Source organism: Sinocyclocheilus rhinocerous, unplaced genomic scaffold (genome assembly GCF_001515625.1).
Source record: "Sinocyclocheilus rhinocerous isolate Xijiao unplaced genomic scaffold, SAMN03320098_v1.1 scaffold881, whole genome shotgun sequence".
Classification (NCBI taxonomy): domain Eukaryota; kingdom Metazoa; phylum Chordata; class Actinopteri; order Cypriniformes; family Cyprinidae; genus Sinocyclocheilus; species Sinocyclocheilus rhinocerous.
Window position 1 is genome coordinate 466,695 of NW_015624586.1, and position 24,926 is coordinate 491,620.

Consider the following 24,926-nt stretch of genomic DNA (forward strand, 5'->3'; position numbering starts at 1 on the left):
AAAAAAAAAAAACTATTTAATTTTTTTAAACTTTCAAATTTCAGTTTAATGTAATATGTTACTTATGGATAACCATTTAAAAAAAAAAGTTAATTGCAACTTTTTATCTCACAATTCTGATTTTTTTCCTTGCAAGATATAAAATTATGAGCAAAAAAAACAAAAATCACAATTACAAGATAGAATTTCAGAACGGCGAGATATAAATGTAGAATTTCGAAATATGAACTCACAATTTTTCGCAATCAGTCAGAATTGTGAAATAAAATGTAACAATTACCTTTTACATTTCTAATTCCATGTCAGAAACAAACAAACAAAACAACAACAACAAAAAAAGAATGGCAAGATGAAAAAAGTCAGTATTTTGAGTTTATATTTCATTTCATTATGACTTCTTTTCCCAAGAATTGTTTATTTGTATCTTTGCTCTGAGTTTATATCCTGCAATTGAGATTTATTCTTTCTCAGAATTGTGAGAAAAAAGTCAGAATTGTCAGATAAAAAGTCGCAATTAACTTGCAGGAATTTACTTGCAATTTCATAGTGTTTCTGCAATGTTTTTTTTCAGCGTATGCCATTAGTGCCACCAAACCAAACTGCAAAAATAATGATCTTGTCAAACTCAGTCAATGATGGTGATGAGAGTTTGCTCGAGACGCTCAAACATGCGTCGCAGTGTTTCAGTCTTCAGGGAAATCAACCAACGAACGACTTACAGTCCCTGTAGTGCGTCTGAACATTGGAACCTGAAATTATTTTAACATTACACACATCAGCTGTAAACTTATTTTGAAAAATGTGCCTTTTCCAGCACATGCAGCAGCTCTACATAATTTCATTATTCCTGGCTCTCGCAGGACTCACTTACTGGTGTTTTTCCATCGTCCATCGTCATAAAGCAGACAGAAGCGACAGGCCGCCTGGCACACGTCAAAAAGCTCCTGTTTCCGGGCGGTCTTGGCCAGCGAACCCCATAATCTCACCCTGACAGAGACACAAACATCACAGAATGAACACGAGAGCAAACATTTCAGTCTGCGTTTCCCTCGGCGTCTTCAGCTCAGTCACACGAAATAACGAATGCCTCCTTCAGCTTTGCTGGGTTTATGCGCATGTTCCTTCCTTGTGGAAGAAAATAGAGAAGAATAACGTTTTTTTCCATCATAATGAAGTCCTGGTGGGCCTGTATGTTCCTGGCCTTGAGAAATGTTCAATGATGAACTCGAGGGTGAAGCTGATGGAGGGAATTCATAGCCTGCTTTATTTTAATGAACACATACAGTACACATGGCTTTGGGGAATGAGTAAAAATGAGCAGTTTTTAGAAATAAGAACTATGTTGATTTGTGAGAGTGATTTCATCATGCCAAACGTAAGGTTAACATTGAGAAATAAACTCATAATTACGAGTGTATAATGTTTTTGAAAGAAGTCTCTTCTGCTCACCAATACAGTAAAAATTCTGAAATATTATTACAATTCAAAATAACTGTTTTCTATGTGAATATCTGTTAAAATATAATTTATTTCTGTGATCAAAGCTGTATTTTCAGCATCATTACTCCAGTCTTCAGTGTCACATGATCTTCAGAAATCATTCTAATATACTGATTTGCTGCTCAAGAAACATTTCTGATTATTATCAATGTTGAAAACAGTTGTGCCGCACAATATTTCTGTGGAAACTGTAATAAAGTCTAAGTAGAATAAAAAATAATTAACACTTTAATTGATCAAAGACACCTTAAATTGATCAAAAGTGACATTTATAATGCTACAAAAGATTTCTATTTCAAATAAACGCTGTTCTTCTGAACTTTCTGTTCATCTGTGAATCCTGAAAAATAAAATGCATCACGGTTTCCACAAAAATATTGTGCAGCACGACTGTTTTCAACATTGATAATAATCAGAAATGTTTCTTGAGCAGCAAATCAGCATATTAGAATGATTTCTGAAGATCATGTGACACTGAAGACTGGAGTAATGATGCTGAAAATACAGCTGCGCATCACAGAAATAAATTCACACAGAAAACTGCTATTATTGTAATAATATTTCACAATTTTTACTGTATTTTTAATCAAATAAATGCAGCCTTGGTGAGCAGAAGACACTTTTTTCAAAAACATTTTAAAAATCTTCATTATTCCAAACTTTTAACCGGCATTGAAAATAACGCGTATTATAAATGTGCAACATAAAGCATAAACGCACACCTTTCTTTGTCATCTGAGCTCTTGTCAAGTCCATCCAAATGACCTTTGACCTTCTGCACACAGCTGCTGTGATGTTGGGCTTTAGCAGCGAGTAGCTCCACGTGATCTCCAGCTCCATCATCTAGAGAAACAAAATCAGCTCAATCTTGATCATCAGTGGAACTGCATGCACTGCCTTCAGGCCTGACGCCTCTAGTAGAGTTTAAAATGACTAAATCAATATCAAGTTCATCATGAGCTTCAGGCGCTGCTGACAGCAACATCATATCAGTGTGAGGATGATGAAGAAGATACTTATTTCACAGTATGACTAAATTCATATAACCACAACAACATTATATTACCATGATAGTTATTTTTGCTGGAAAGTCTATGAAAAGATAGTTGGCATATAAAACAACCTTGAAGTAAAATACTGCTCTATTAATTCGCCAAACAACTAAACTGCTTCATGCTCTGCCAAAAAAACACCCTTACTAACAAGAATTTGCTCACCTTTACTCGTTTGAGTATTTGCACATCACTCCTTGTTTTCTTATCAGTCTCAGTTGTACAATAGTATTTAAAATTTTAACATTTTTGAAAGAAGTGTCTTCTGCTCACCAGGGCAGTGTTTATTTGATCAAAAATATAGTCAAAAATTCGAAATATTATTAGAATGTAAAACAGCTGTTTTCTATGTGAGTATCTGTTAAACTGTAATTTATTTCTGTGATCAAAGCTGTATTTCCAGCATCATTACTCCAGTCTTCAGTGTCACATGATCTTCAGAAATCATTCTAATATGCTGATTTGTACCTCTCTCGTCTTGCCCTGTTCGGATACTGTTTGCCCCTGCCTGGACCTTTGCTTTGTACCTGGATTATCCCTCTAGTCTCGCCCCGTTGGATTATGTTCGCCATCGACTGACCCTCGATTGTTTACTGGACTGCTCTTGTTTTGTCTTCTATATACCTGTTTGCCATTGCCTGACCCTCGCCTGTTTTGACCACGCCCTTAATAAAGCTTGCAAATGGATCCGTACGTCTCACGTCTTGTTTGCCCCGTAACAATTTGCTCCTGTTTTTGCAAAAGAAAGAATGTTGTTTTTAGAAAAATTGGCTAGTACATTGGTAGGATGTGATTCAGATTTTCTTTTTTTAGCTGGAGATTTTAACTGTACAATCAATAATTTAGACCGAAATCATATTGAATCACATGGTTTCAAGAAATAAACTTTCAAGTATTCACAGATGAATAGAAAGTTCAAAAGAACAGCATTTATTTCAAACAGAAATCTTTTGTAACATCATAAATGTCTTGACCGTCACGCTTAATCAATTTAATGCATCCTTGATGAATAAAACCTTCGAACGGTTGTATATATCTACTGCTAAAATCTCTCTTTCTGCTGTTGCATGATATACTGTATTATTCTGCCCAGCTGTAATCATGCAACATTAAACAGTTCATACAAAATGAAAACACTAGATTTATATTTCCTGAAGAAGACGTCAGTCTTAGCACAGCAGCAGCAGAATCATGTTAAGTAAACTCAGGTATTAATCATTGGTGAAAAAAGACGACTATATAGGTCAAATATATACAATATATAAGAAAGAAGCAAACAATCATAATTTATTAAGATAGAAAGCCATTTGGAATTCACTGTGCAAATCATCCTATGTAAGATTCTGCATGCAAGCGCAAATATCTAAAGTATAATGTTTGCAAAAAACTAAAATATATAATGATTTCTAACATGCGTCTGATGTTTGAGAGCTGCACAGATTAAACACCATCAAATCTGTTCTACATTTCAGTGTGTTGATGCTGCGATGGGAATTAACAATTACAATTATGACCTATAGAAAGAAAGCCGAACATACAGTTGTAATTGTATTACTAATCAAGACAGTTGAGTATTAGCATAGAGTCCTACAAGTGAGATTAAAATATGCACAAACCTTTGACTTTACCATCAGCATCCAGGACGGTTTGGAAAGCATCAGGTGCCAGAGAGACTCCAGCACTAACCAGCAGCGGCCGTCGCTTTCTCAAAGCCTCGCGGCCGCTTCCCTCTTTCGCCTGTATAGATCACATCACATAATCAATACCGTACATACAGAACACCAGTGCTCTGATACTGAACCCAGACACTGGCCCATCTGAACAATGTGTTAAGACATCAAATGTGAGGACTTCAGATGCAAAATTTAAACATTTGGGGTTGGTAAGTTTTCTCAAATGTTTTTAAAAAAGAAGTCTCTTCTGCTCGACAAGGGTGCATTTATTTGATGAAAAATACAGAAAAAATTGTGAAATATTTTTACAATATAAAACAGCTGTATTCTATGTGAATATCTGTTAAACTGTAATTTATTTCTGTGATGCGCAGCTGTATTTTCAGCATCAATACTCCAGTCTTCAGTGTCACATGATCTTCAGAAATCATTCTAATATGCTGATTTGCTGCTCAAGAAACATTTCTGATTATCATCAATGTTGAAAACAGTCGTGCTGCACAATATTTTTGTGTAAACCGTGTTACATTTTATTTTTCAGGATTTTTCAAAAGTTCAAAAGAACATCATTTATTTGAAATAGAAATCTTTTGGAAAATTATACATGTCTTTACTCTCACTTTTGAGCAATTTAAAGGAATAGTTCACTTAAAAATAAAAATTAGCTAAAACTGTGCTCATCCTCAGGCCATCCTATGAATGAATGAATGAATGATGCATTTATATGGAGTGCTTGTGGATTATTGTGATGTTTTTATCAGCTGTTTGGACTCTCATTCTGACGGCACCCATTCACTGCAGAGCATCCATTGCTGAGACACTGATGCAATGCTACATTTCTCCAAACCTGATGAAGAAACAAACTCATCCTAATCTTGGATGACCTCAGGATGAGCACTATATGAGCATTCCTTTAATGCATCCTTGCAAGATCTTTCAGAAAAAAATCTTACTGACCCCAAACTTTTGAATAGTTGTGCATTTCCAATTCTGTCCAAAGTCTAATGCAGCGTTGCTTGTAAAATGCACATCAAAGTGATGTCTCAGAATGCAGAGCGCTACAAAACTAATGAGGTTTTGTTTCAGGATGGGTCGTTCATACAGGAGGACACATTCTTTTGTTACGTCTCTGTTAAGTTTTATTTTTAGACTTTGTACACCTGCATCAGACAGATGGCTTTTTCCACTGTGTCGCATCTTGCTGTTTTCAAGCATCTCACGCTGCATTTTAAAAATAGTTATTTTGAGAAACTCTGAAAAACACATAACGACATGTTTTGTTTCGCACTCTGTCTGGCTGCTTTTGCACACCAGAGCAGTGAGTGAACACTTAAGGAGAGCCGCTCATTGAGTGAGTGAAGCACCTGCTGGATGAGTCTGGCGGCGCGCTCCTCCGGTCGTGTGGGAGCGCTGTGGACAGAGGAGCGCAGCTGGAGGAGGTGTAAGGAGGAGGACAGGTGCTGGGAGTGAGGATCCAGCTCAAGGGCTTTCTGAAGATGCTTCATGGCAGATTCCAGCTTTTCATCCTCCTCGTCTATAGCAGCCAGTTCAGCGTGAACCCGACACAACACATCCAGCAGCAAACTGTGCACAAACACGCAGTTTAAACAACCACGACTTTAAATCAAGTCACATTTTATAGTGTTGTATACTAAAGCAATAAGCCCGTGAAGCCGTGGTTTACAGTGAATTTATAACAGTTAAGGGGTGTTGTTAGGCACGAAGCGAAGCGGAGTTAAACCCCCTTAGCTGTTATAAATTCACTGTAAACCACGGCTTCATGAGGCTTACAGATTCAAAACAGCTTCTCAGTAATAAACAGGAAAATAACGGAATCAATGTTGCAAACGTCTTCAAATATATCAGACAAATTCAAATTCTGCTGTAAGGCAGCTCTAAGGAAGACAATAGTGTCGTTATTCAGCTCAGTTCAGTTCAGTGTTGATTCTGTTCAATTCATTAACTGTAATGTTCATCAGTTCAGCTTAGCTAAGTGTCGTTATTCAGCTAAACTCAGTTCAATGTTGATTCAATTCAGTTCAATAACAGTGTCAATGTTGCACAAACATGTTGCTTGGGACTTAAATTTCAGTCTGTTCCTCACACATGACTTCATGCTTGACTATAGTACGTGAGACTAATTTTAGGACTTTTAAAGTGATCTTTTTGTCTTTGAAACATTTTTAAAAAGCGAGTTTAAATCTCACAATTCTGACGTCATAACACGCAATTCCAATTTTTAAAGTCAGAATTGTGAGATATAAGCTTGGAATTGTAAGAAAATAGACTTTTTTCCTCAGATTTGGACTTCATAACACGCAACTGCGAGTTTATATTTCACAGTTCTGAGAAAAGAAGACAGAATTGTGAGATAAAAAGACGCAATTACCTTTTTTTAACTTTTTTATTCAGTGGAGGAAACGGGCTTCCACAATAAATAATACTAAAATAATTTAGGAATATAGGAATGTTTTGTCCTTACACCACAAAAAAAAAAAAAATTATACAAATATTCTACACATAATATTCCACACTTCTCACATGCAACACAAAAGTAGACACATTTAGCAGAAGTTTTAGTGGCAAGGGGAAGATAATCAGTGATAGCGACTGATATTTAAATGTGTTTCTCAAAAAAAAAGCATTGCATGACTTCATAAGATGTAGAATATAGTGCATGTGACTAATTTTAGGACTTCTAAAGTGATTTTTTTGGGTCTCAAAAAATATGAATAATAAATAAAAAAGAAATTCAGAAAATCAGTTTTCAAAAAGAAAACCAATGATATATGAATAAATCCTAAAATAGTATTTTAATTATTGAAGCTTGTTATTGCAACTGAATAAAAAAATAAAAATAAATAACTGTGAATTTATTTCACAATTCTGACTTTATTTCTCAGAGTTGCGAGTTTATATCTCACAATTCTGACTTCATAACACGCAACTGCGAGTCAGAATTGTGATATAAGCTTGCAACTGTAAAAAATTAGAATTGGACTTTATAACTCACAATTCTGAGAAAAAGACAGAATTGCAAGTTTATATCATGCAATTCTGAGAAAAAAAGTCAGAATTGTGAGATAAAAAGTTGCATTTAAAAAAAAAAAATAGAATACTAAAAGAATATGGGTCATATTAGTCATTGTGCAAAAAATTAAAAAGCAATAAAAAAAATCTTAATCCCTATTTTTGTCACTCAACACTCAAAGTTTACTTCCCACATGCAACACAAAAGGGCTCATTTAGCAGAAGGTTTAGTGGCGAGGAGAAGATCATCAGTGATAGCGACTGATATTTAAGTGTGACAAAAAAGCATTGCATGACTTCAGAAGATGTAGAATATAATGCATAAGAACAATTTTTTTTTTTTTTTTTAAGGTGATGTTTTTGTCTGGTTTGGCACCTCTGGTCACTGTCTGCTTTCACTGGACGAATATGTTTTACAATCTGCTAAACGTCTCTTTTTATGTTCCACACAGTGACTAAATGTGACATAAGGGAGGAGCACATTTTCTCTGCTATCCAAAAGTAGACCTAAATAAGACTGAACTCAGATTCCCAAAGTAAACTGTATCAAGTGTAAAGGAGCATGTTTCAGACCTGTGTGTGTGCTGCAGCGCTCGAGCGAGGGTGAGCAGGGGTTTCTGGACTCTCTTTCGGAGGTTGTGTTGGAGAAGCGGCAGACATGCGTTCCACTGACACACACACACCGCTTGAGTCGCCCGAGCATCTGCTTGCTCCAGCGCCGTCTGCAGCACTGCATCCAACCGCATGATAACACTCGACCGCAGCTGCGAGAAACAACACCTGTACTCAACACTGATACTTCTCATATTTTATTAGACATGCATATGAAACAGATCTTCATCTGCACTCAGCACTGTTGGCCTTTTTTATCAACAGTCGCTTATTTAACACTCATTTAAGATTATCATCTAACTTTGGCTTCTAATGTGATATTTATGAAAACTTGAGAAGCAGCCAGCATTATTTTAGTATCATTGAAATACTATTACAATTTTTATTAATAGTTTGGATAATTTTTTATTTCTATATGTTCCCTTTTCTTTTGAGTTAAAACCCTTTTTAATACATTTTGTTTTTTAATATGTCTGTATAGCTTTTTATTCATTTTTATTTTGTTTTTTTAGTTATTTTAGTAAATCACGTTAAACAAATGGAAAATGAGAAATGTTGTTAAATTGAATTTTTATTTCGGTTAACATTTATTTTAAGTACTAAAATGCTTTGTTGTAGTTAATACCATGGAAATAATTAAATTAAATTATATTATTTTATTAAATTTAATTAATAAAATAATTTAATCATGAAGTTAATTTATTGTGCTCGAATACACCGTTAAAAATAGTTTTTGGTAATTGAAACAAAGCTGAAAAAATATAAACATTAGATGAAAAACATAAACGCTGCAAGTTAAAGTACTAAAATTACTAAAAACAAAAATGAATTAAAACTACATGGAAATGTTATTTCTAAAAAACGAAGTAACTATTTATTTACTTTATTCTATTATAATTCTATAGAATATTCTATAATCTATTTCTTTAAATAACTATTTTAAATCCCTATTTTTGTCTTGTTTTCCGGTATAAATATCTAAACAAATTTAAAACATGCTTAATTTCATTGAGAAGCACAACTATGTAAGATATTAATTAAGCAAGATATATTGAATTAAGTTGGCGAATTGTTTCTTTTTTAGCACATATTTATGTATATCGTTTACTGTTTTTACACATGCATATGGTTTTTACTATATTTAATATACTGTATGTCAAGCACATTGGCTGACATGAGTTGTTTAAAATGTGCTACAGAAATGAATACATGAAATGCAAAATAGAAATGAACAAATTGAACAGGAGCGGATAGAAAAATCAGAGCGTTGGCGCACATCTCTGCCAAAGTCTTGATTATTGCCAGGTTGTTTATATGGTTCACGAATCAATATTAATCTCCTGTTCAAACCACTATTTCCCAATACGTTCCCAATGCCTGAAACTAAACCGTCCACAACAATAAAACACGGAGGTCTTGTGGGTATGAGTGTTTGCTCAGTAGATGAATATAACAGAAGCAGCACCTCCACACTGGATCTGGAGTAATTCTGCATTCCCTCTCTGTGTTTGTTCAGCTCCAGCTCACACTGCACACACTCCGTCATTATGCGCTGAGCGACCTTCAGGACAACAACACCAGACCTTTGAGTTACAGAAATAACACCGTAAGCAAGGAAAGCAGCGCTTCGTGAGGAAACATGGAGTCTCACGGTGACATCTGTGGCTCGGAGCTCCTTCAGACAATCGGACGCTGTTTGATGTTGCTGTAACTGCAGAGAGAGGAAAGCCAGATCCAGCAGAAGCTCAACCCTGAAATCACGAGGGTTATAATAATTACACAAATATTTGAAAGCAATTCCTACTGGCTTTGTGGCTACAAAAGGTCATAAGTCTACCATGAGCTTAGGTGCGTACATGCTAGAGAAACGGAACAGATGATAAATAGGAATAATGCATTGTGTTTTGAGGGAGTGGGAAGAATCGGTCCGGTTGAAGTAATGCAGGATTGGATTTTTGTTGCTTCTCTTAAGTTCTCATTCCTCAGAGTGTGATGCAGCAAAACTTTCTGAACTTTTGGGCACATAATTGAGCACTGCTTCTCTTAAGACTTTGCAACGCAGCATCCGCATTGAAATCAATGGACAAAGCATCAAATCCACTGTGTAGACGCTCACAGAGAAACCCTAACATCAAAACTGTCTCTTGCATTCTGGTTTTGGCAGTTTTAGCAAATATACACTGCTGTTCAAAAGTTTTTATTTATCAAGGATGCATTAAATTAACCAAAAGTGACAGTAAAGACATTTATAACGTTATAATGATTTCTGTTTCAAATAAATGCTGTTCTTATGAACTTTCTGTTCATCTGTGAATCCTGAAAAATAAAATGTGTCACGGTTTCTACACAAATATTGTGCAGCACAGCTGTTTTCAACATTGATAATAATCAGAAATGTTTCTCGAGCAGCAAATCAGCATATTAGAATGATTTCTGAAGATCATGTGACACTGAAGACTCATAAATGCAGCTTTGGTGAACATAAGAGACTTCAGAGAAAAATCTTCTGCATTTAAAACTTTCTTTTGCAGGACCAAAAATATTAATGACATCATCTGTGCAATTAAATGCATTTTCAAAAATAAATAAATAAATTTTAAACTTAAATTTTAAATGCTTCCAAGCAATAGCTAGTATCAAATCATGCTTTGCTGTCGTGCTTAAATCTTTCAAGTGCAGTTTTGTCAGATGTGCCATAAACAAAGGAAGATCCTGAAGTCAAATAAACCTTGAGTAACGTTGCAGTGTTGGACGCACCTGTCGGTCAGTGGGATGGAGGAGCCGTGATCCAGACAAACACTGGAGCTGCAGGAGGAGGATGGACTCGAGTGGAGGACGCTGGGTGGTGCGCTGGTGCTCTGATTACAGTTTAACAGATATTCACATAGAAAACAGCTGTTTTAAATTCTAATAATATTTCACAATTTTTACTGTATTTTTGATCACATAAATGCAGCTTTGGTGAACATAAGAGACTTATTTTAAAAACATTGAAAAATCTTCTGCATTTAAAACTTTCTTTTGCAGGACCAAAAATATCAATGACATCATCTGTGCAATTAAATGCATTTTCAAAAATAAATAAATAAATTTTAAACTTAAATTTTAAATGCTTCCAAGCAATAGCTAGTATCAAATCATGCTTTGCTGTCGTGCTTAAATCTTTCAAGTGCAGTTTTGTCAGATGTGCCATAAACAAAGGAAGATCCTGAAGTCAAATAAACCTTGAGTAACGTTGCAGTGTTGGACGCACCTGTCGGTCAGTGGGATGGAGGAGCCGTGATCCAGACAAACACTGGAGCTGCAGGAGGAGGATGGACTCGAGTGGAGGACGCTGGGTGGTGCGCTGGTGCTCTGGGTGAAGGGTGGAGGACTGGATCCGCTGGATTCAGAGATGATGTTGGGTGGAGCACTGGATCTGTGGATGTCCGGTGGAGGACTGGAGGCCTGGAGGCCAGATGCTTTGAGTTCTGAGGACTGCGTCAACAGCAGGAAAATCTCCTTCAGTGTGGCTGCATCATCTCTCTTGGCTTCACTGACATCAACCGCACTGTGAAGAACATGCAAACACAAACACTTAGTCTCAAACAGTAGAGCATGGTGCTAGAAATGCCGAGTCATGGGTTCGATTTCTAAGTAATGCATACACTGACATGAAAAAATACAAACCCGGAAACATGCTTTGATTTATATTGCAAAGCAACTTACAGTATATAATGCAATTAACATCAAGTACACAAAACATTTGGATTTGTGCTCAATTTCAGTTTCTCTTTAAATAAGACTGGCATTTATAATCAGTGTTGGGGAAAGTTACTTTTAAAAGTAATGCATTACATATTGCGTTACTCCATAAAAAAGTAACTAATTACGTTACTTAGTTACTTTTTATGGAAAGTAATGCGTTACGTTACTTTTGTGTTACATTTTAAATCTGGACAGGGCTTGCTTGTTTGTTTTTAAAATAAAAAAGTTATATTTTTGGCAAATATAAAAGCCTTTTCACACCAAAAGTGAAATGAATAAGCCTCAGGCTGAAGGGAAAGTACATTTACGTCCGTACAGTAGAATGCAGAAGAATACATTTCAACACACTTCAGCAATAAAAAAAGACACACAAATGTTTGTCTAGAGTAATTGCAATGTAAGTAACTTTGGATAAAAGCATCTGCCAAATGCATACACATAAATGCAATGCAAATTTCAAATTAAAAGTAAGTAAAATCTTGAATAGTGGGTCTTTGTGTGTTTCAATACCATAATTGTAGAGTTACAGTATGCATCGATACGGCATTAATAATTTTTATTTTTGTAGCACCTTTCCAAAACCCAAGGTCAATAACTAGACAAATATAACAAACGTCCACAAAGTTCAGAGCTGTAGAGTAATATTCAGAGAGAGAGAGAAAAGAAATGTTTTAAAAGATTTCTGAAAGGAAGAAGGGCAGAAGCTTGACATGCATTGACATGTGCATTAATAATATTAATGTATGCATATACTTGCAGCTTCAGGAGGATAAAACAGCTGTAGAAATCTGAAAACAGTCTAACCTGGTTTTACAGAGAATCTATTTCCATTCCCATAAACAAGATTCTCTGACATGGATCAGAGTGACCCTGAAGATGCTGCTTCAGCTGCTGCGAACAGATGATGGGGCAAAATCCTCCATCCTTCATCGAAACTACACCGACCGTAAAAGCTCTGCTCTCTTTTCATTTTGATTCATAGCCAGTGAGATTTACTGCTACCACCTCAGAAGACACAGAAGCCCTTGCTGGACATAATTGAGCTGGTGTACTGTATATTGTGTATTTTATGCCACTCTTGTCTCTTGTGACCGCATTATATTCGACAGGTGGACAAAACCTCTACTGACTCGATACGCATCTGTAACCTTCTCTGAGGAATAAAGCGGCAGGATTTCTCTGAATTCTTATCTAATGCTTTTAAATAAATGATCTGATAACAGACCGAGAGAACCAGCACATCTAAAGCACAGCAAAAAATGTCTTATTTTCAAGTACAAATATCTAAACATTGTTAAATCAACATTTACTGGAAAAGCAAAGATGTTTAAGATATTAAGTTTTAAAAGGAAAACAAGTTTGTTATTCTGACCCATCGGCAGATTTGTTTTTTTTTTAAGCTTAAAGTCACTTAATTTATTAATTTTTTTTAGAAAACAAGACTTAATATCTTAATTAATTTTGCTTCTCAAGTAAATGTATCTTGATTTAACAATGTTTAGATGAATCCATTTTTAAATAATTTTAAAAGTTTTTAAATTCCTTGTTTTATTGTTGTGATTATTTTTTTATGATTATTTTACTTCCTTTTATGTAAAGCACTTTGAATTACCATTGTGTATGAAATGTGCTATATAAATAAACTTGCCTTGCCTTGCCTAGATATTTGTACTGTACTGGAAAACATGAAAATACTGAGTAAGATTTTATTTTATTTATTTATTTTTATTTTTTATTTTTTGCAGTGAGCCTAGCACCGTGTGTTAATGCAGTTTGGCCTTTGAAGATGAATATAAAACATTTAAAATGACCATTTCTGCAAAAAAGTCTAAAAGCAGCTGCGTGTCATTTTTGAATCTTAAAAATAATTCATTGCAACTCATCTATCTTAATGTTCAGAGTCACTTTAAGAGTCAAACACTGAGACTCTAGCCACTTTCGTACATTAAACACAATAATTTACCGTAAAATCGCCAGACTGACTTTTCAGATAAATGCACAACATCTATGTTCAAAAAAGCAACAACTATCCATCTTTTAACCATTAAGATCCTATTCACAGATCAGCACCAACACACCCATAAACACTGATGACAGTCATCAGAAATTATCTTCAAACCATTTTCTTCATCCACACGGATGTGAAAACGATAGCATTACAATAGAGCACAACAGAAAAAAGACAAGGCAATTTTCTAGAAAAGATTGTATGTGTGAAAGCACTTTCAAAACACTGATCTGTTTGTTTGAGCAACTGGGCATGTGAACAGGACACCTGTTTGTCCAAACTGTGGCCGACTGGGCGAGTTTTTTTTTTTTTAAGAAACCTGTTTGGAAACAATCACCATTTTTTCAATTCGGCTTGTTTCCACTACTGACACACAGCAGCTTTAAATAGGGCTTGATGGAGCAAGAAAATACTGTTTATTTACAGCGTAGGCTACACAACATAACACAAAATGTGTTGTTTTTACTGGAGAAGTTAAGATGTGATAACAGTAGCGATTCAAATAAAGGTACAGCGACAAAATGCAGCTGTATTTGAACACAAGTGATAAAATCACTGTTAATGTGAGCAATATCTTCCTTACTGTTTAAGCTTTTGGATCTTGTACATCACAAGCAACTTAGGGTTTCCATCATTCAGCATTTCAGAGACATCCATGAGGTTGTGTCGAACCTGTGGAGGAAACATATAACTATATTTACATTCATTCATTTAGCAGACGCTTTCATGTAATATATGACATATATTGCTCTATATCAACAGTGATAGTGCCATATATGTTACTTATAAGGCGATATATAATTACAATACAATACAATGTTTATTTATATAGCACATTTAAAACAATCTAAGTCGACCAAAGCGCTGCACAGAGTATGCAAAACAAAACAAGTCAACAAGTTTATAAACAATAAAACGCAAACTATAAAACACACACTGTAAAATCGATGAGGTTCACTAAAATAAAGGATCATTGCACAGCAAGTCAAAAAATATTAAATGCCAAGGAGAAGAAATAAGTTTTAAGAGTAGACTTAAAAATAGAATATAATTTCCACATACTGTATGCATTCTCTGGGTAGCAGGGTTATAATAGTTAACTAAAAAAATAAATGTTGTTATTTGAAATGTATATATAAAAAATATTTTTTAAATTATATAAATATATATAAAAATAAATCACAAAAAAAAAAAAAAGTTTATTTCAGCTAGTTGCCAAGGCAACATTTCTCATTTTAATCTAGTTTAACTTGATGTACTAAGATGACTAAAACTGAAATAAAAATGAATAAAAACTGTATAGACATAATAAGGCAAAACTAATTTTAAAAAATAAAAATTGATTCAAAATATTCATAAAAACTAATAATAATAATAGTATCTCAATGACACTAAAATAACACTGGGTAAATGAAGTTTATAAAATTTCCATCGTACAATTTGTATATGTACATATGTAATATCAATATGATGATTTCTGATGATATGAAGATTTATGGTATTATAAGTAGCAATCATGTATGTCAACAATATATATTTTATTTATGTATGCAACTTTATTTATTTCACTTTACAACAACATATATACAAAAAAACATTTGTAAACACATGTCTATCTTTTATATTTACTTATGTAATATCAACATGTATTGACGGGTTTTAGGATATACTGTACATGTACATGACATACAGTATATGTCCAAAAATGTATTACGCATTTATAACCATGCATATTTGTATGGGCTGGATATAATTATTAATATATGAAATTGCTCCAAATTTCGAATAGGTTTCGTATATGTTTTACTTTATATAATGCTATATTTCATACATGGAAATATATGTACAAATATTTCATTGCGTGTAAGGAGGAAACACACATGCAATGCATCACTACTGCAAGACTAAAACATACTGGATAACTAGAATAACATGCCTTTATTATGGGTGTGCATTAATTAAGAGCAACTAAATAAAATGAGCCAAAAACATGTCAGTTGTGTGGAGAAGGTTAGAAAAGACACAATATATTTTGGTGAAATAGAGCCTGAGTGAATGAGGATGGCTGCAGCTGCTTGAGCAGGATTAATAACGCAAGTGACACGCAATACAAAAGAGAAAGATTTACCTGTATGGAGAAAAGCCGGGGATAAAGCTCTGGTTTATGTGACTGTATAAAATCGGAGGTGACCTTGGCCATAGCAGCTGCTTCCTTCTTCTTCCCAGCATCGAGAAGACATTCAACAAGGTGTCTGAAGAGAAACACGAGATGAAAACAACATGAAATATGAGCCTTCACTCTGGTGTTTTACAGCATGCATTTGAAGTTCCAATGCAACCTCTTCCACAACAGACAGTAGAGTCAAGGCAAAGACCCAGATTCGATTTGAGATCAATGACAAGGCTCTTATAACTTATATTAGGGATGAGTTTCTTTTGTGCACCAGGATTACATGCCTACAACAATAAAACAGCCATAAAGGAGTTTGATCACATCGTAAAGATTTATTATGACCTTTAAAATCCATCTCTAAACAATTTTCTCAGAATAAGTGGCGTAAAACAGGCTGAACCCTGACAGAAGTGAAGGTGCAGCGTATCTGTGAGCTGCAGGATCAGGATCACTGGAGATCTGTGCCGTCAATTCAGCGCTTCAAAGGTCACGGCGGCGTCAAAAGAGCATCTAAAGGCTGCTTACTAGTCCTGATTATTGAGTTTCTTATCTTTGTACCACTGATTGCATTTGCTACCGTATCATATCATAAGTTTACATATGAATCTCATATGAACTATGCATAAAGAAAAACTTTTTAGAGTTAAATTCTCTACCGTAACCCTTTTTTTTTTAAATCTACATTTTTAAGTGAAACTAAAACTACCATAATATATACAAAATACTTAGACTAAAATTTAATATTTATGTATTTGCACTGCATATAAAATTTCCATGCATTTGGATTAAACATAGTTAACATAAACAAACTATTCAACTTATTATGATGCATATTTGTCAGTCATTCATAAATGAAACTGGTCAGATTTAATGGCATAGTTTATTATTAACTATTTGCATAATTAATTAATTCAAAATGCATTTATTTAAATTGCTTAGAATCAGCATAAATCTAATGGAAGACCGTTTCTGCCACTGAATAAAAAAAACGAAAAGATAATTTCGACTTCTTATCTCACAATTCTGACTTTTTCTTGCAATTGTGAATTTACATCTCACAATTCTCACTTTTTTTCTCAGAATTGCATGAAACGTGATCTGACTGTTTCCTCCCAAAATTTGGAATTTTTAATTGTGAGTCAATATCCTGCAATTCTGACATTATAAACCACAATTCTTGTTTCTTCAGGATTGTGAGATGTAAGCTTGCAATTCTGAGATACAAAAAAAAAAGTCGCAATTATCTATACATTTTTTTTTTCATTCTGTGGTGGAAAAGAAACTTTGGTAACACTTTACTTAAAGCCTTTATGTATAATGCATTATAAAAGTAGTTTTAATGCATGAATTATGCCTTGTGATGCACCTTATATTGCTTTGTACAATCTCATGAATAACTGTAACCACGGTTAATTCATTATACATTCATTGTTACACCATGCATTTTAAATTCGGTTATAATTATTTACGACAAGATACAATGTATTACAATGCACATTATGAATAATTATAATGCATTATAGCCTGTAATAACCATTTATAATGCATTATACATAAAGGCTTTAAGTAAACTTTCATATAAATCTGGTCATTGTGAAAACAACTACATTTATTTAGTTTAAAAGTGTGAACATGGTTAAACATGTCTAGCTGTGGAACAAGCAATGAGATTGAAACAAATCGGATTTACTGATGATACATATATAAAGCTGGTTATTATGTATTTAGTACTATTACAGAAATCTGACCTGTTGCATTTATGTATGACTGAGTTTATTCGTTTATGTTAAAACTGTATAAACCGAATGCATGGAAATACTTTATTTGCATAATCAGAAATGAGAATTGGAGGGGAGAAGATTTGATATATTATCAAATTATCAAAAAACATGCTTCATTTTCTTTATGTAAATTATGATTGCATTTTTCTTTTCTATGACATTGGACTGAATTATGACCCGGACTTCGTTCTTGACTGGTTTCCTGATATTCACTCACATTGTGTGCATAAAACAGTAATTAAACGTCAAACGTGAAGCCACCTACAGCATTAGCTCAGCCCTCCATGCGTGATCAGGATCCTGAACCTCCTCTAGAGCCTCGAGCACCTGCGTGAGAGAAGAAACCAGGAGCCGTCTCTGTCCAGGCCTCAGGAGCCGTCTGACGGACTGCAGGTACAGCAGCGAGGCGTTGAACACCAGGAAATGATATCTAATGAAGAAAGAACAAGGCGGGGGAGAAGCAGAAAGAGACGGGAATAAAAATAGTCGGATTAATTATTCAAGCTATCACTGTTGGGAAGATCAGAATCCGATTTCTCACTACATCTCAATTTATACTGCGAGCGACCTTAGATCTCAAAGCGTGTGAATGAGTAATGAGCGCATGAGCCTTTCAAAGAGCCACGGGAGGCCTCAATGTCCATGAGATATAAAGCAATTACTGCAGGATGGGCGAGGAACGCAACAAAAGATGGTTGAGGACTCTATTCCGGAGTCGCTAATTTATCCACCAGAGAACGGCAGCGAGTATCTGAGCTGTTTTCCCTCTGGCAGAGCCTGAGAGCCACTACAGAAGCAGTAAAGCAGTGATTACACATCCATCATACAACAATTACAAGTTTACAGTAGATATAACATCATCCAGCCGAGCCCTGTGCACTGGACGTCCCTTGATAGTTTGTTACTTTGCTAGTGTTCATATTTTAAAGTTAACTCCACGAGGAGTTGCTTAGTGTTTATGATTGATGATCTGGCATACTGCTTAAATATTTAAAATCTCGACACTCGTGTTAAAGCCTGAAACTATTTAATTTCCATTTCAGAGGCTGTTACAAGGTGTTTGAGGGTGTAAATTAAAGCTGTATATGTATACAACAAAAATGATATTTCACATAAAAAAAATTGGATTTTGTTGTTTCTAAAAGAAGTCTCTTCTGCTCACAGAGGCTGTATTTATTTAATCAAAAATAGTGTAAAAAATTGTTAAATATTATTACAGTTTAAAATAGCTGTTTTCTATGTGAATATGTATTAAAATGTAATTTATTTATGTGATCAAAGCTGTATTTTCAGCATCATTACTCCAGTCTTCAGTGTCACATGATCTTCAGAAATCATTCTAATATGCTGATTTGCTGCTCAAGAAACATTTCTGATTATTATCAATGTTGAAAACAGTTGTGCTGCACAATATTTTTGTGGAAACGATGCATTACCAAAAGTGTGAGGAAAGTAATATTTTACAAAATAAAGAAAGAAAAAAATTATACTTTTATTCAACAATGATGCATTAAATTGATCAAAGGTGAAGGTAAAGACATTTATAATGTTACAAAAGATTTCTATTTCAAATGCTGTTCTTTTGAACTTTCTATTCATCAAAGAATCCTGAAAGACAAAATGTATCACGGTTTGCACAAAAATGTGTGTAAAAAAAAATCACAAATGAGATCTTTGTTATAGTTCTCAATAGTTTCTCCTGTTGAAGTCTCTACTTCTCAGAGCCCTTAATCTCATGCGTCTCCTCTAGAGTTTCAGATGAGATCTCAATAATGTCTCAAAGCGTGCTCAGATTCGTCAAATGTGCAATCATCAAAAGTCAGAGATCGCAAGCATTTCTCATGAATTCCCCAATGAGTCTCCTAAACTATGAAAGAGTCATCTCTGAGCAATACGATGCTCCTCTTGGTTGTTTTTCTTGATGAAGTGGGTCACTTCAGACTTATTTTAATCAGGACAGGAGATGAGAGAGAAGAATCAGTTTCTCTGTTCGGATAGTTTACTCTACCTGGACTTGTCTTTGGCAATCTCAATCGCCTTCAGATAGTACATCACAGCCTTATCCAAGTCCTCCTGGAAACAGAGCAACAACAAAAATAGGAACAAAATTAAAGATGTGAGGGACAGATTTATTTAGCATTGAAGTATTTTGAGAGTGTATTGAGTGTACTCGAGTGCATCAACTTCAGAGCTCACAGAATGTCTGTCTTTGAAAGGTTTATAAGTTATCGTTAAAAATGAATTCCCTATGGAGAAAATGAATGGAGTTTTACTTCGGAACCCAACTGTTGGAATAAGTGGTTGTTTACTGTCTCAAGAGAAAAGAGTCTCTGTGAGATCCTATGTTTCCAGAGTTTCCTCTCATTATAAAGATCATGTTATATATTCTCAAACTGACACGTTTAGAGTTCAGAGGTCAAAGACTGATGCTCTTTAATGAGCCCAGCACACTGTTTGGACTTACCGCTGTGCTAATGGAGCGTGAGGAGATGAGCTGACCCTGGCACAGATATGCTCGACACAGGAACTGATTGGCTGGAGGTTTCCCTTCCAAGTACATCATTAAACAGTCCTGTGTGATTTCCCGACAGCCCAGCTGACAACACAACACACAACACAACAACAGATGATGAGTGTGTCAGACGTCCTGCATGCAGATCACGACCAGGTTTATTATAGTTAACTAAAATCATTGCAAATACGTTACTTGTAATAAAAAAAAACAATAACTGAATAAAATAAAATGCAAAATTAAAAAAAAGCTTATTTCACCTTGTTGCCAAGGCAACATTTGTCATTTTCATTTAGTTTAACTTGCACTAAAATAACTAAAAATGAAATTTTTTAAAAATAAAAACTACATGTATATAGACATATAAAAAACTACTAAAAATGACAAAAAGACAAACAAATTACTACAACTTTAACTAAAATTAAAGTGAAAACAGAAAATTCCAAAAATAAAAACTGCTTTAAAATATTCTTAAAAACTATAATGATACTAAAACAACACTGATCTCAACACACAAGCTCAGACCAAAAACATGAAATGCATTTTATTATGTGCACAAAACTTATTGAAATAGCCTAATTTATTAAAAAAAATATCTGTGCACACTATGCTTTTTTTATGCATATGCCATTATTCAAGTTCAGTTAAATTAACAATATACGTTGTTTCAAAACAGCTTCAAAGAAGCTTTAATGTTTATGATATCTTAATATCTTCATGCCTTATAGTTGCATTTAGCAGATTAGAGCTGGATGGGTATACAGTTATTTTGCAACAATATAAACAATGCAGCAGTTGAGATTTGCTATATAGTACAGTATGTATCCCTTTGTGTGTATGTCCTGTATGAATGTGGGTAAAATCTAACTTTATTTATAGATATGTTATATACAATAACATAACTGCATTTTGCGATGATATAAACGATCACAGCTGAGATTTGACATGCTAATGTAAACTCTATAGGAAATCAATTGTGAGTCATGTCACCTTAAACACTGAGCACTATTTGTGTGATGCACAAAGTTGCTGTCTTGTCAGTCACTTATGAGGTTTCATTTCAGTTAGGGTGCTGCCTATGAAGGCAGATCGCTCACTAGTTTCTGGAACAGAACCATCTGAGACACTTGCCATCAGAAACGTCTCAACTAATGAAAGCCCTAAGCCTCAAACATACAGTATCTCCCAGTTGGCAATACATATTTTGCCACATCAGGAAGCACACAATGGCTCTTGGAACTTTTTTAAGTGCTTGGGTGCAAAAAGTAAGAGTTTCAGCACAAGCTCCTGTGTTCAGCTTACGTCAGACAAGCGCGGTATATATTATACACTCCTTCACTTCTGAGGGGAATTAATTCACAATGCTCATAACCCGCGCTGTCTCTGTATGAGAGTTATACTGCTCGCTTATCTGTTTAGGATTTCTCACTTCACAAGTCATTGAGCAAAAGCCTGCTCAGCTCTATTTGTCAGCTTTTCTCTTCTCAGGAAGGGACTCAAATGATTGCTTTTTTCTGTTGGTCGAATGTGACATTTGAATTGTGTCAGCATGTAAGGGATGATTTATACACATATTTAAGGTGATATGACAACAAAATTGCTCTCTCTTCTGCTCTTGTGGATGACCAAGCAGTTTGAAAACACTTCCATATCAGCTCTATGTTTATAACTTATGTTTCACGAGTGCAGATAGACCACCTTGTTTGCTCCTTCATTGCATATCAGCTCAGAGAGGCATTTATTTTAAAATAAAATATAGAAATTACTTGAAAAGTGAAATAAAATGTCTAACGGTTATTTAATAGGCCTATGATTGAAATTGGATGTGGTATAATTACTATTTGTACATGGTCTAAATAAAATACTGCTATTTTCACTTAACTGTTCCTAATGCAAAAAAATATCTAATTAAGAAGATACTGCTATTTTCATTTAATGAACTTAATGCAAATAGCATCCAAGTACTATTTGCACTTCATGTAAAGAAAATACTGCTATCTTTACTTAATTCACTTATTGCAAATAGCATCTTATTACTATTTGTGCTTAGTGCAAAGAAAATACTAAATTAATTTTATGCAAATAGCATCTAATTGCACCTAGTGTAAAGAAAATACAATTATTTTCACTTCATGCATTTAATGCAAATAAGATCTAATTACTATTTGCACTTTGTGCAAAGTTGAATGCACTGCACTTAATGCAAATTGCACCTAATTACTATACGCACTTAGTACAAAGAAAATCCTGCTATTTTCACTTAATAAACTTAATGCAAATAGCATCTAAATACTGTTTGCACTTAGTGTGAAAACATACTGCTAGTTTCAATTAAAGGCAGAGTAAGTGATTTTTCAAAAACACTTTAGAAAACTGATTCGGGCCGAATCGCAAAACAAACTTGTAGCCAATCAGCAATAAGGGGCGTGTCTACTCGTGATGTGGAGGAGAGCGCATTCAGTGGGTGGGGCAGGGGCAAGACCCTTTTGGGGTAGGGGCGTGGTTGTTTTGGTGATTTCAAATATCAACATTGGCTACCAGAAATCACTTACTCTGCCTTTAATGCATTTAATGCAAATAGCATTTAATTACTATTTGCTATTTTTACTTGATGAACTTAATCCAAACAGCATCTAATTACTGTTTGCACTTAGTGTTAAAGGTCTTGAGGTGAATCTCGCAAAACCTGTCAAGAACTTGTCCAGGTCACTGCAATTTACTGTATTCTAAATTAAAGTATATATTTAAAAAAAAATAGTGTATTACAGTATTACTGTATTGAGAATCAGACTTGAGAATAAGAAGAATTACAAAAATATTGCATGCAAAACATCTGGACGCCTTACAGTAATCATATTTTTAAGGGTAAAAGGCATAAAAAAATAATATCGCAATGCAATAAAAATCTGTAAGTCATGACAAAACGTTTTATTTTTCTTTAGGGCAAAATATAATCATTTCTTTTTGGGGTTGAAATATAGACATGTTTCTGTGAGATTCTCGCTCTATAAAACGACAGCACATTTTGAGATAAGCTGTTGTTACAATAATCCTGCGCTACACAAAAGGGCCGTGGAGGCGTGACAGTGAGGCAAGAGAGCCGTGGCTGTTATCTAACCCAGCATTATGTCTTCAGCCTGAGAGCAGAGCGCTGCATTACTGTGAAACTCAAACCTCGCTGTCACACACTGAGATGCAGCAGGAGGGTAAATTCTGCAGCATTTCTCAGGTGTGTGTTCAAGCAACCAGCAGGGAAGAGGCTTATCCTACGCTACGGTACTTTCTTCAAGTAAAGCATCATGCGTATCCAGCTAGAGCTTTGGATTTCTTCACACCAGAAACACTGTGAGACAGTGTATTTACTTTCCTTATCAATAAAGATTTAAAGGAATAGTTCATCCATAAATGAAGATGTGCTCATCACTAAGATCATGATCCATCATTAAGATGTTTTTAACTAAAATCCGAGTCCATAATCCATAATAACGCTTCCTCCAGTGAAAAAGTGCATCTGCTGTTGTCTCTCACATCAAAATCCAGCCACATATTTGTTTAGAGCTGTTTAAACGCTGCTTGATCTGTGCAGATTTCTCTCCTGATTCAGACCAGAACACTTTTTCACTGGAGGAAGTCAAGTGTTATTATGGATATGGACTCCTATTATAACTCATCTACATCTTGGATGGCTTGAGGGTGAGCACATTTTCATTTTTTTTGGGTCAACTATTCCTTTAATATCCTTGTCAGATTATATGGTGGATGGCAACAGTTGCTACAGTCTGACTGGTCAGTTTTCAGAGGCGGGGCTTCATGGATCAATTGTAAGAGAAACACACTGCATTCCTCCTGTTCCATTTCTTCTGCACTTACTATTATATAAAACGAAAGCGGTTTGCATAATTTCCAGAGCATCCTTTTTGTGGACATTCGCGGCTTTGCCATCCATTCATTTCCATAAACAGCTGCCACTTTACTGAAATTAACGAAACTATCAAGACCTCTACTGATGAATAATCCATGCATGTGTATTGAATAAATATAGAGTGAATCCAGGTAAACTTAGTGCCAGAAAACAGCATAGTTCTGCCTGAAATGAAGCAGAAAGTAGATAGAGTGGCTGATTAATATCTCAGAATGTGCTGGGTGGTTTATTGTGGCACCTGTAGAGATTGTTCAGCGCACAGCACACGGAGCTCAGACAGAGATCTGCCATCAGACGCTGCTGCAGCTGAAGCTCGGATCAGCTCATACGCTTTCCTCACATACTCCGCATCTGACAACAAGACAGGGGGAAAAATACACAAACATGACATTTAATATGGGAAAAATGAGCTGAGAACACACCTCAGTCTGCCTTTATCATACAGACTCTTGTTGTAATATCACAAGAAATGTGAAATATTACAAAAACATCATTTCTAAAGAAATAATTCACTAACGTTAGGTGTTTAAAATCAACAAAACACTGCTAGAGAAAACAAACATTTGTGAACTTTGTCTTTCTCCATGTGACAACTAGCCCCTTATGAAAGCGCTTTCAATATAAGATAATAAAACTAACACTAACTAACAATATAAGATAATAAAACTAACACTAACTAACAATATGAGATAATAAAACTAACACTAACTAACAATATAAGATAATAAAACTGACACTAACTAACAATATAATAAAATCCGCGCATTTAATGAATTATCGACTAATAAACACATAATTACCTCTTTTCTCCTGAGCTTTTGATAAATATTGTCGGATGCGAAGATCCATTTCATGCTTCAGAACAGCGGCTCCGCGGTTAAAGTTGACGTTAAAAAGAAATCTATTGATTTTTGTT

General features: G+C 34.8%; 1 protein-coding gene across 1 annotated transcript in view; it reads right to left on the reverse strand.

Moving 5' to 3' along the window:
- Positions 1 to 24,859, reverse strand: part of LOC107744991 (cilia- and flagella-associated protein 46-like) — a 49,346-nt gene extending 24,487 nt beyond the window's left edge. The window contains exons 1-16 of the mRNA XM_016558829.1: positions 24,811 to 24,859; positions 24,249 to 24,361; positions 20,041 to 20,172; positions 19,585 to 19,649; positions 17,842 to 18,006; positions 15,751 to 15,874; positions 14,206 to 14,294; positions 11,121 to 11,417; positions 10,625 to 10,723; positions 9,519 to 9,618; positions 9,333 to 9,428; positions 7,829 to 8,019; positions 5,590 to 5,809; positions 4,169 to 4,289; positions 2,223 to 2,343; positions 872 to 987 (exon numbers count right to left, since the gene is read on the reverse strand). Coding sequence (XP_016414315.1) covers positions 872 to 987; positions 2,223 to 2,343; positions 4,169 to 4,289; positions 5,590 to 5,809; positions 7,829 to 8,019; positions 9,333 to 9,428; positions 9,519 to 9,618; positions 10,625 to 10,723; positions 11,121 to 11,417; positions 14,206 to 14,294; positions 15,751 to 15,874; positions 17,842 to 18,006; positions 19,585 to 19,649; positions 20,041 to 20,172; positions 24,249 to 24,361; positions 24,811 to 24,859 — 2,098 coding nt within the window. The remainder of the gene's footprint in view (positions 1 to 871; positions 988 to 2,222; positions 2,344 to 4,168; positions 4,290 to 5,589; positions 5,810 to 7,828; positions 8,020 to 9,332; positions 9,429 to 9,518; positions 9,619 to 10,624; positions 10,724 to 11,120; positions 11,418 to 14,205; positions 14,295 to 15,750; positions 15,875 to 17,841; positions 18,007 to 19,584; positions 19,650 to 20,040; positions 20,173 to 24,248; positions 24,362 to 24,810) is intronic.
- Between the last annotated feature and the right edge of the window lie 67 nt (positions 24,860 to 24,926).